The 10,254-nt window shown below is 38.9% G+C and overlaps 1 protein-coding gene across 1 annotated transcript; it reads right to left on the bottom strand.

Moving 5' to 3' along the window:
- Positions 1 to 3,125: 3,125 nt before the first annotated feature.
- Positions 3,126 to 9,904, bottom strand: LOC146978219 (DEP domain-containing mTOR-interacting protein-like). Its single transcript, XM_085790346.1, has 5 exons — positions 9,792 to 9,904; positions 6,238 to 6,423; positions 5,859 to 5,929; positions 5,605 to 5,709; positions 3,126 to 5,192 (listed from the first exon to the last, which is right to left on the bottom strand). Exons 1-5 carry the CDS (start codon positions 9,808 to 9,810, stop codon positions 5,064 to 5,066), a joined length of 510 nt encoding a protein of 169 aa, XP_085646472.1. The 5' UTR covers positions 9,811 to 9,904; the 3' UTR covers positions 3,126 to 5,063.
- Between the last annotated feature and the right edge of the window lie 350 nt (positions 9,905 to 10,254).

The raw sequence follows: 10,254 nt of genomic DNA, 5'->3' as shown, positions 1-10,254 counted from the left end.
TTTCCACTAGATTAAAAAACATTAGAAATTATCATAATTCATTAGGTCCATCACACTGTCATGGTTTACCGTGGGTTTCAGTACTTCAGCACTCTAATTTCATTACAAGCTTTCATTACAGGCTGATTTTTTTTCTTCTTTCAGTCTTTGCTTATAGTTTTCATTCAAAAATATTAGCAACGCTGTTTGTTATGCATGGTTTTTGTTAAGGGTTAGGTTTACGATGGCCCATTCACAGAACCATTGGAAGTTCTGAATTTTTTTCAGACAGAGTGAAAGCCTCACTATGGACGATCTAGTTAGAATTCAAATATTCAGTTCATTTTGCACTGATAAGCAATTAAATATGAATATTATTTTAGGTAGCCTACTAGCAGCCTTCAAAGACTATTCATAGACTATTTATATAGTCCACACATATTTTATTCTATCTTTTTATTTTTATCTATTCATTTATTCTTATTTTATTTTTATTCTATTTACCTATTTTATCTTAGTTTTTATCCACACTCTAGTGTTTTTCCTACTGCAAAGTTCAAAATTTCAAGTGTAAGATGACGTTTCCTCCTTATTTTTAACTCCTCAATGTTACATTTTGGGTGTGTGATTGTGTGTGCGTATGTCTGTGTGTAAATGTCCTCTCTGTTTTTTTGTTTTGTTTTGTTTTATTATGTATTTGATGTATTTGAGCTGTTTTACATAATGCTCTACAAATAAAGTTAGATTGATTGGATTGATTGATTCAACGTCCATTCCTTCAAATATTCCTTAAAGGTTGAATATGAAGAATTACTAGAATACCACCATCTATTGATCAAGATAGGCAACAGAAACAGAAAAATAATTCATGCAGTCGGTTGCTAAGTGTAACACACCATTGCTAAAAGAAAGGCTTCATTGAAAACAAAAGCACACGACCGGGAGGAGGCTTAGGAAGACAGCGGAGAAATGAGCCCCAATGGCGGCTACTGGGAGGTAAACAGGAAGTCATTATCAAACCCGTCAAAATGTACAAGCTACGAAGGTTTCTACTCGTCTTTAATGCTTTCCATCACCATTTGAGATAACCTGTGCTGGTCTGTGTATTTATCTATTGTGTGTGATGGTTAATGATGTTTTCCATTGGAGGCTTTTAAGTTCTCTCTCTTGTCCAATAGTTTGTGATGATGATTTCTAATGGGTCTACAAATCAAGAATTCACCTCAGGGGTCTCAACAAACTGTTAAATACTTCAACACACTTTGTCCTTAGACCCGTCAGAATGTGAGATGTTATGGTTTCTAATGGTTTCAAATGGTTGTGTAAGACTTAATGGCGACTTCCTCTGCATCAGATGTCTTGTGTATACTAACAACAGTCTTCTAGACAGCTGCTTAGGTCCTATTTTTGTTTGGTTTCTGCACAGGTCTAAAAATAAACATTGTTTCATCCAGCGAAAGCTAAAATCAACTTCTTGCGATGACGCATGATGTTACTGAGGAAAATGTGCAACACGGCCAGCGGCCCCTCTGGGCATCGATGCACACTGTAACGTGGGGCCTTTTCTTCTCAGTTTGTGTTGAATGTGTCTCTACAAGCTCAGTCGTCAGAAGTGTCTCACCTGGAATTCAATAAAATCCCCTGGAATGTGCAGGAATGCCGCTCGGTCCTTCTCATCCCAGAGACGGGAGGACGGACAAGCCGGAGAAAGTGTGAGCCAGGATTGGTGAGGAGTGAACCCTCCCACGGCTCTGAGTGTTGATGAAACTGGGGAGGTGTTGAGCTGAGCAGGACTCATAAAAATGAAGCTGCTTCATGCACAAATGAATGTATTTAAACTCCCACCATCAGAGATAGTGGGTTATAAAGCAGCTCATACTGTACCGTCCTCCCCCCTCGACCTGCTCCGACCTCTCACCCTGCGGCTACAGAAGTTTATGTTCTTGAACTCTACACACGATCTCTTGACTGTGTGAACTTTGACCTTTTTATGAACTGACCAGCAGCCATCAGTCACTGGGAGCACTCCCTGTGGTGACAGCAGAGAACGCCTGTAATTTTCTCTCTGTCTTCCATTCTTGGGGAAGTTCAAGAAGAAAGCCAAGTTCAAGTGTTCATTGCTGACTCCAAAGATTTACACCCATTTTAAAACGTGGTATTATATTTGGGAAAAAAATCATGTCAACAGACAATGACTGGAATCAGAGTCTTTGGGCAATAGTTGACAAAAAAATATGCCAGAAACCATACATAATTTAAGTCATGGCAGAATAATCCAAATTAAAGCAAATTTGCATTTGACATTTGGTTCCTATGACAGATCAATCTCCAAAAACACAGGATCCAGCATTTCCTATCATGAAGTGCAAGAAGAAAAAGAAGGAGCTTTTCCTTGTTGCAGTCAACCAGCCTCCCTCGGCTTGGCCACTTTCTTACAAAGACATAACACAGTAATTACGTACACAGGAATTGCCTAAAACATGATTTCTCGAGATGAATAAGGTGGTAATGATACGGGATCATCCTGAGACATACATGATACATCATGTAGTTGAGAAGTATTTAATCAGAATGGCAGGCAATGGCCCACTTCAGTTGTTTCTTCAGGGGGACCAGAATAACTAGCAACGGCCATGTTGTCACTGACAATAACAATGCATCACACAAACACCATAGCAACTTGTCCACAAATAGAAATTGGACAGAATGGTGTTTCTGACTGATTCAATGAGACACAAACAAGACTAAAGCGCTAAAACAGCCATCTTTTGACTTTGAGCTTGAGGTTGCTAAGGTTCTTCTCACTTTCCTTGTTTGAAATCTGACCAAAACATCTCAAGATAATGTTGTAATGTCCAACAAGAAAAAAAAAAAGAAATCATCCTTCCAAGTTCAAATGGAATCCAATCCAAAGTGAGATGATTATTATCAGGTTGATTTTCTCATTACAGGTGAAGTTTAAGCTGAACTGAGGTGAAGCAGTAGCAGCTCTCAGCTCCACTTCACCTGCTGTTCTTGAATGTTACGCTTCTTGAACCAAATGCCCGACTGATTCTGTGACCTTTGACCTGTCTGAGTTTTTTTTACAAAAACAAAGGAGGATTTCCTGCTTGTCAAAAGTTCCTCAAAACATCATTTATTTGTTTTGTTTGTTTACAGAAATAGATAAAAGAGTAGTAAAGTATTCAATACAAAGCATCAAATAAAAGAGAAACATAACAAATACTTAAATTATTCTTATTCTCTTCCATTAATTCTGCTGTGAACCTCAAGAGAAGTGAGAGTGACTCTAAAAAAAGGATATTTGGCTTCTTCATAAACTCCTCATTTTAAAACAATAACGATGCAACAGGAGCCAAGAGACTCCCTGGGTCTCCAGGATCCCCCTGCAGAGAGCAAAGCGCTGCCTGCTGGGAGATATTTCATCACCACTGAAACACACATGGCACCAACAAAGGAAAAGAATATTAAAATACCACAAACACGCGGACAAGCACATGGTAAAAACAGATACAGTACAAAGGTATAAAAAAAAAAATAAAGGAGTACGAGAAAACAAAACACTTCAGTTACAGTCTGCTTCCCCGCTAAGCTGCTGATCCAACTCACACTTCTTCACACTCTGCACTTCCTTTCTGGGAATTAGACGTCGCGGGGAGTGGATGGAAAAGTAAACACAGCCTGGGCACGTGTGTGTGTGTATGTATAAGTGTGTATGTGTGTGTGCAGGAGTGTGTAAATGCTTCAGGTAATGTATTTGTGTTGTGGAGGAGGCTGAGAGTTGGCCTGTAGGGTTAAAAGTCCAAACCAGTGCACATGAAGGAAACACCAGCTGTTGGAGCCGAGTCAACAACACGATCACGTCAAGACATTAGCCGTAAAATACACTTTATCATAAATATAAATATCCACCAAGTATTTACATCACTTGGCATAAAGAGGATGTCCACCAGTTTATGAACGATTTTCACATTTGGTGCTTGACGCGTCTTTAATATATCCAAATCAATATCCTTGAGGTTTATATTCAGACTTTAGCTTGTTTGGAATAAATAAAAGGATTTCATAGTTCTGATGAGACGAAGAAAATAATGCCTCTTTTAGAAACTGATACAGTGTTAGTATCCCTGATCATCCTGAAGCTGCAACCATGTGACATATCTGTCAATTGACCAGACGCCTCATACTCTGCACCAAACACCCAACAACTGGAATGTAGTTATAGTTGTAATGAATGATTATGGTGCAATGAAATTACAGTAAAATGTAAGAGCAAAAACTCCCAATATGATCAAGATGTGATCCATATTCCTGCAAGAACCTAAACAGGACGTCTCTGGATTCTTGGGGTTCTATATCTTGATGTCTTTAAGCCTTCAAGAGACGTATAATAAATTAATATGATCACATTTTTGCGCTTGAAGCTTTCATCATGTGACCACACAGCGTCCAGAAGCCTTAAGAGGAACACATCTGCATCAGCAGAGTGGTAATACTGGTCATATTCACGTCTGTCAAAGAGACTATTTGACGGATTTGAACCAGTAATATAATATAATATATTTCACATCAATAGAGAAACATAGATAGTTGATGTTAAAGGGCACTAAGATGAAAAAGCGTCATTGCAGCTTCTCGATTCATCCAGTGTTTCCTGAACTTTGCCTCAGCTCCAGCTTTACACTTGCTCTTCAGCAAACTACGACGATGTGTTCGAGGTCTAACAGACGCTGTGTTAACAAAACAGCCCAAAGCGGCTCCATGAAGTCCGTTTGTCTGCCTCTAAGTTAAGGAACTGCTTCATATGCACAGACGGTAATATCATCCGTTGACGAGTATTGACAGATTCTACCCAGAGTTCGTCTCAGAGTCGTCTCCAACTCTAAAACTGACTGTTGACCTTCAAATCAAACCGCCAATCTGTCCTCCATCAGTTCAGTTTGACGGAGAAAATTCCTACCGAGGTTTTCTCTCCTGTCTCATCACTGAGTTCTTCCAGTCCTTTGAAGAAAACTGCACCAACTGTTTCATTGAAGCCAGAACACGGTCCATACTGTTCCATACGTCAGTGTCTCTCTCGCTCCTCAGTGGTCGGTCTCCTCCATCACCTCCATCACCACGGTCCGGGGTCCGGTCAGGATCAGGTTGCTGACGGTCCGGTAGTCCTGGTTGAGAACATTGACGCCGTTGACGGACACCACGAACTGACGAACCTGCAGGTAACAGAGAGAACAATGATATGAGATATGAAAGAACCTCACAGAAAAAACATGTAGTGCGAACAGTTTATGATGGATACAGAATCTTCAAAACTGTAAAAACGAATCCTTATGTTTCTGCATTGAGCAAGAAACTGGACAAGTACATAATTATTACAACTATGCATTACTGTGATAATATTACACAGTGTAGACTAGCTTTGAACATGGTTTCACATACATTAATAGAGAATTAGAGCTTCTGTTTTGACGAAACACATCAGGCATCAATAACAGAAAGTGCTGCAGTTCCACCAATCGCCACTAGATGTCAGCAATTAACATTAATGGGAAAACTCCCGTTTAAAGCGTTTCTTCCCATGAAGATGGGAGTATTTAGTCACTACATTTCCCATGATGCCCCTACCTTCATCCCTGCAGCATCAGCTGGTCCACATGGCTCCACAGCCTGGATGTGGCACGGCCTGTTCCCTCTCACCACAAACCCCCAACCGACGGCATCGCCCACGATCTGCAGACACACAGAGCTCCGTCAGGAAAACCATGGATCAGTCAATTAACAACCAATCTGACCTAAAGTATGAAAAAGTTATGCTTTCATCTTTTTGTTTGTATATAACATCCATTTCCATTGTGTCAAGTGTTGAGCCGTTTATGTACTGTGAATGTTTTCCTGATGTAGGGTCCTCCTGGTTTTTGCAGCTCCTCAGTGCTCACCGGTCTCTTCAGGACTGAACATGACGACAACATCAACAGATGAAGCAGATACACCAGTGTAAAACATCAGTACATGTTGCACATGACCATTTTTGATGGGACATCACTGTATCTGTTCTCATGCATTTAAAATCTCACTTTCCTAAAATCCCTAATTTTGTTTTGATTATCGCAACAAATGAGAATCAATCACTACAAATCCTGTTCACTCAGACTATATTGTAAACTTTAACATGTTTACATGACTTTTTATTCAAACTTTTAAACAATTAAAAGGCATGGCATTGTACTGTTTGTTAAGAAACAGGTGTTTATCTGTTACCTGATTTGGGGTTGGAGAGCATTGGGAGAGAGGAGGAGGATGAGGAAGAGGAGGATGAGGAAGAGTGGGGGAGCCCAACGTCTCTCCTGCTGTATCTGCTCCCATCGCTGCTGCTCCTCAGTCGACCTCTGCCCTGACCTCCACATCCTCCGCCCGCCATCGCCTTCACCTCCTTGGATGGAGTCACTGCAGGAGAGACCAGAGGAGATCGTCACGCTCTCCGAGGTGATTGGGCGGATTTCAGCAATCAGACTAAAAAACTGACCTAGTTCTGTGTTTGACTTCCTCAATATCAACTTCCAACAATTCTGTTTCTGTTCAAACATGCTTTGATAATGAACAGAGCTTCCTTAAATAGCAGAGATAAGAAAGACAAACAGGTCACAGTGTTGGGTGGAAGAGCTGCTTCTGTCCTCAGACGCCTCAACGGTCCAATGTCCCTATGATCCCATGTAAAAAACACACTCTTTCTCCATTTTCAATGTGTTAAATTGTAGATATTGTCTAGTTTTTCCCTCATATTTGAAAGTATTTGCATTGTGGTTACAAGCTCCAAGGATTCAGGCCACTGACCATCAGAGAAAAAAAAAACCTCTTTGTGCCCAAACAGAGCTGGAACAGTTTCATCTCCACAGTGTCAACACAGAAATGAATGACGATAAGGTGATTAAATTTGATTTCAACAACAGTAAATGTGAACAGCACGGCTGCCTCTGGACAATGAGAGCAGACTGGGTCATTAACCGTTGACAAGGAAAACAGCGACGGCTGAAAAAAAACACCCAAAAACTGACAATCTGCAGTTTCAGAGCCGTCTGTGGTCACACAGCTCAATGTGCTCAAACAAACGTGAGGTAACATTATAATATGCAGATTGTTCTGTCAAATGAGCAGTTTAAACCTTCATATCGCGCTGAAGCTGATGTTTGATATTGTTCACATCAGCTGCAAAGCTCAAAACATCTGTCACTGACAAATCTGCAAAAACTGTGACATCTGCATGTGTATGTAAAGGTAGGTTACACCATGCCAGCATCTGTTATGTGCATTGTGTAATTTCAGTGTTGCCTGTTCAAATCCACATTTCTCATGTGGACAAATGTGTTGAATGAAGTTCTGGTGCAGCTCAGTTGTGACCTTGACCTCTGTCCATCTTTTACAGCTTGAGGCTTTGAGTTGGGTGTGAGATTCCTCAGTGATATTGGGCAGATAATCAATATGAAATTACCAAAACTGCTTAGAAAATGACAACAACATGTTGGAAACATCCACACACTGAGTCTGTGGTGACTCATCCTCCCTGATGTTGTTTAAATGGAGTTATCAATGGCTCGTATAAACAAGGCTAAAGAGGAAAATGTAAATATGTGGCTTCCAGGCTCTATTATAACTCTGCGTTTATTGTCCGTCCTGCAGGTCCATTTGTGTTTATGATTTCAATTAATTTTTTTTTCTAATATTGTTTCTCTCTGTGATGATATGGTACTTGATGGTTTGACTTTATGCTTTGCTAACTGACTATGTACACCACTGTGTGCACATTCATTTAAATTACAACATTTTAATAACAAAATATAAATAAAGAAACAAATTGTATCATGTTGCATTTTTTAAAATTCACTAAATCCCTCGTAAAAACCCAAAAGGAACCCGGTGATGTTGCTTTAAAATATCCTAATTAGCTCTGTTTATGTTCCTCTTGTTGAATTTTAACTGAACCCACACGTTTTTAATTGGGTCATTTTATGATAGGATGGCACAGTGACCTCACACAGCCAGATAATAACAATATAAAAAAGATGATAAAAACCATATCATAAAACCTTGGTCTTATCATAACCAACAGTTCCTGTTCAGGATAATTATTTACTCCCTATACTTCCTCTTGTTTCCATGGCTACAGTAATTATACACATAACATAATCAAAAATGTGTTTTTAATAACATGGCTGACTAATGGAAAAATTAAGTTAAATGACATCAATAATGACATGTTTGCAAACAGCTGCGTATGTTTATGTTAATATAATAACCCACTCATCCATATTCATGCTGTTTAACTGCATGAGTCACCGCCATCAAAACTCTTTGACTTGTTTTAAAAGCACAAAATGATCCGTCGCCCTCTGATCTTCCAGGTCACTTGATGCAGTTTGAGTCAAAACCGTCCACTCAGGTCACTTAATGTTAAATGTCCCACAGATTAAATGTGAGAAGTTTGGTGAGGAAGATTTTTGTAGTTGTGCATTAAATATGTGGAGGATGATGCGGCTATAGATCAGAAAAACGACCTGTGTCAATAATAAGATGTCAATCAACTAAAAACCTCTTTTTATAGTTTTACTTTTAGTTAATTCAGTTAATTGAATATTTATTTACATATTTTTTTATGATTTTATATCCGATTATTGCTCTAATTACCTTCCATATGGTGACTACTACCATTTATATACTACTGTATAAGTTTTAAACATCAATTTCTACTGTTCGTAGTATTTTATTACAATTAAATAAGAGCACACTACACGATGACATGATAAATAAATACTCGAGTGTCTGTTAACATGATGAAAACATAAGAAAACTCATATTTTATTTGTGTAATCCAGCTACAGAGACTGTTTGTTATGCATCAGTGGGTTCTTAGTTGAGACTGGGATGTTTGATTAACTATGATAAATGGTTCACTAAAGGCTGGTTGATTATTCGTGTTTACATTGCTGAACATTAGTCGAGCATTAAAATGATCAGTGAGATTTTAACAAAGACATTTAGTGTGAGCAGTGAAACACAGAGTTTGTTTCTCCTCACACACTCTGACATCAGATATTGTTGCGATTTATTTACCCTCACAACAAAGTGGAAGTGTGGAAGCAAAAAAAAGAAAGAAAGTAGTCGATGTTTTAAAGACGTTGACTAATGAGTTGCTGTAAGAGGTTGCACTGCAAAAACTCAAAATCTTTTCAAGAATTTTTGTCTTATTTCTTGTCAAAATGTCGAATTTCTAGTCAAAACGAATCTCTCTCCACTTAAAATAAGACTCATCACCTAAAAATTGACTTGTTTTCAGATAATTTCTACTTGTTTCAAAAAAGATTTCAATTGAAATAAGTAGAAAAATCTGCCAGTGAAAGCTAGTTTTTTGTGCTTGTAATAAGAAAGAAAAACTTGCTCCACTATCAGATTTTTCTACTTATTTCAAGAGAAAATATGCTTGAAAGAAGTAAAAAAGTGTCTAAAACAAGCTTCTTTTTCATGTGATGAGTCTTATTTTAAGTAGAATTAGATTTGTTTTGACTAGAAATTACATTTTGACTAGAAATAAGACAAATATTCTTGGTAAGATTTTGAGTTTTTGCAGTGTGAAAATATCAACCACACAGCATGGTCTGGTTACAGAGGAGAAAGACTGAGCAGCTTTTATATGATGGAAGAAAATGAATTCACCAAAGACTGTGACCTCTGACTTCTTCTCGCCCTCCCTTGTGTTTGCTACTGATGATGATGATGTGGGGCTGAAATCTGAATTGTGTGTGAAGTGAAGCAGCTCTTACCTGCCGTACGAGGTCCCATGTCTGCTCAGAGCTTCGTCCAGGAGAAGTTTCAGAGGATGAACCCAGAGAGACGAGGAGGAGGACGTCAGTCAGTTGTCTGAGCCTCAGCACAGGCCTGATGACAGCTGATAATCAGCTGCTCACTTAAATCTCTGTGTGTGTGTTTACAGATCTGAAAGCGAGGGTAGTCATCCAGTAAAGGGAGAAAATGTGTGTGTGGTGTGTGAGTGTGAGCTAAATATTAAACCAGTGAACAAACAAAGTGAGCCTCAGCAGGCGGGAGGAGGAGACTCACATTCAGTGGAATTTTCCCTCTGTCTGAAATAATAAAGTCATACTGAATTAAAAGATATGAGTTAGTTCTCAAAATAAAGTTAAAAAATAAAGCCGAGGACCGCAGGTGAAACAAATATTTAAAATGTTCTTTATTCAGATGTGAGATAAGTGAACAACCAGCTGCTGC

The sequence above is a fragment of the Trachurus japonicus genome, chromosome 11, assembly GCF_045865225.1.
Source record: "Trachurus japonicus isolate A0001 chromosome 11, Traja_1.0".
In the NCBI taxonomy this organism is placed as follows: Eukaryota; Metazoa; Chordata; class Actinopteri; order Carangiformes; family Carangidae; genus Trachurus; species Trachurus japonicus.
The sequence above is the reverse complement of the archived record's forward strand: the minus strand, read 5'-3'. Positions and strand labels throughout refer to the sequence as shown.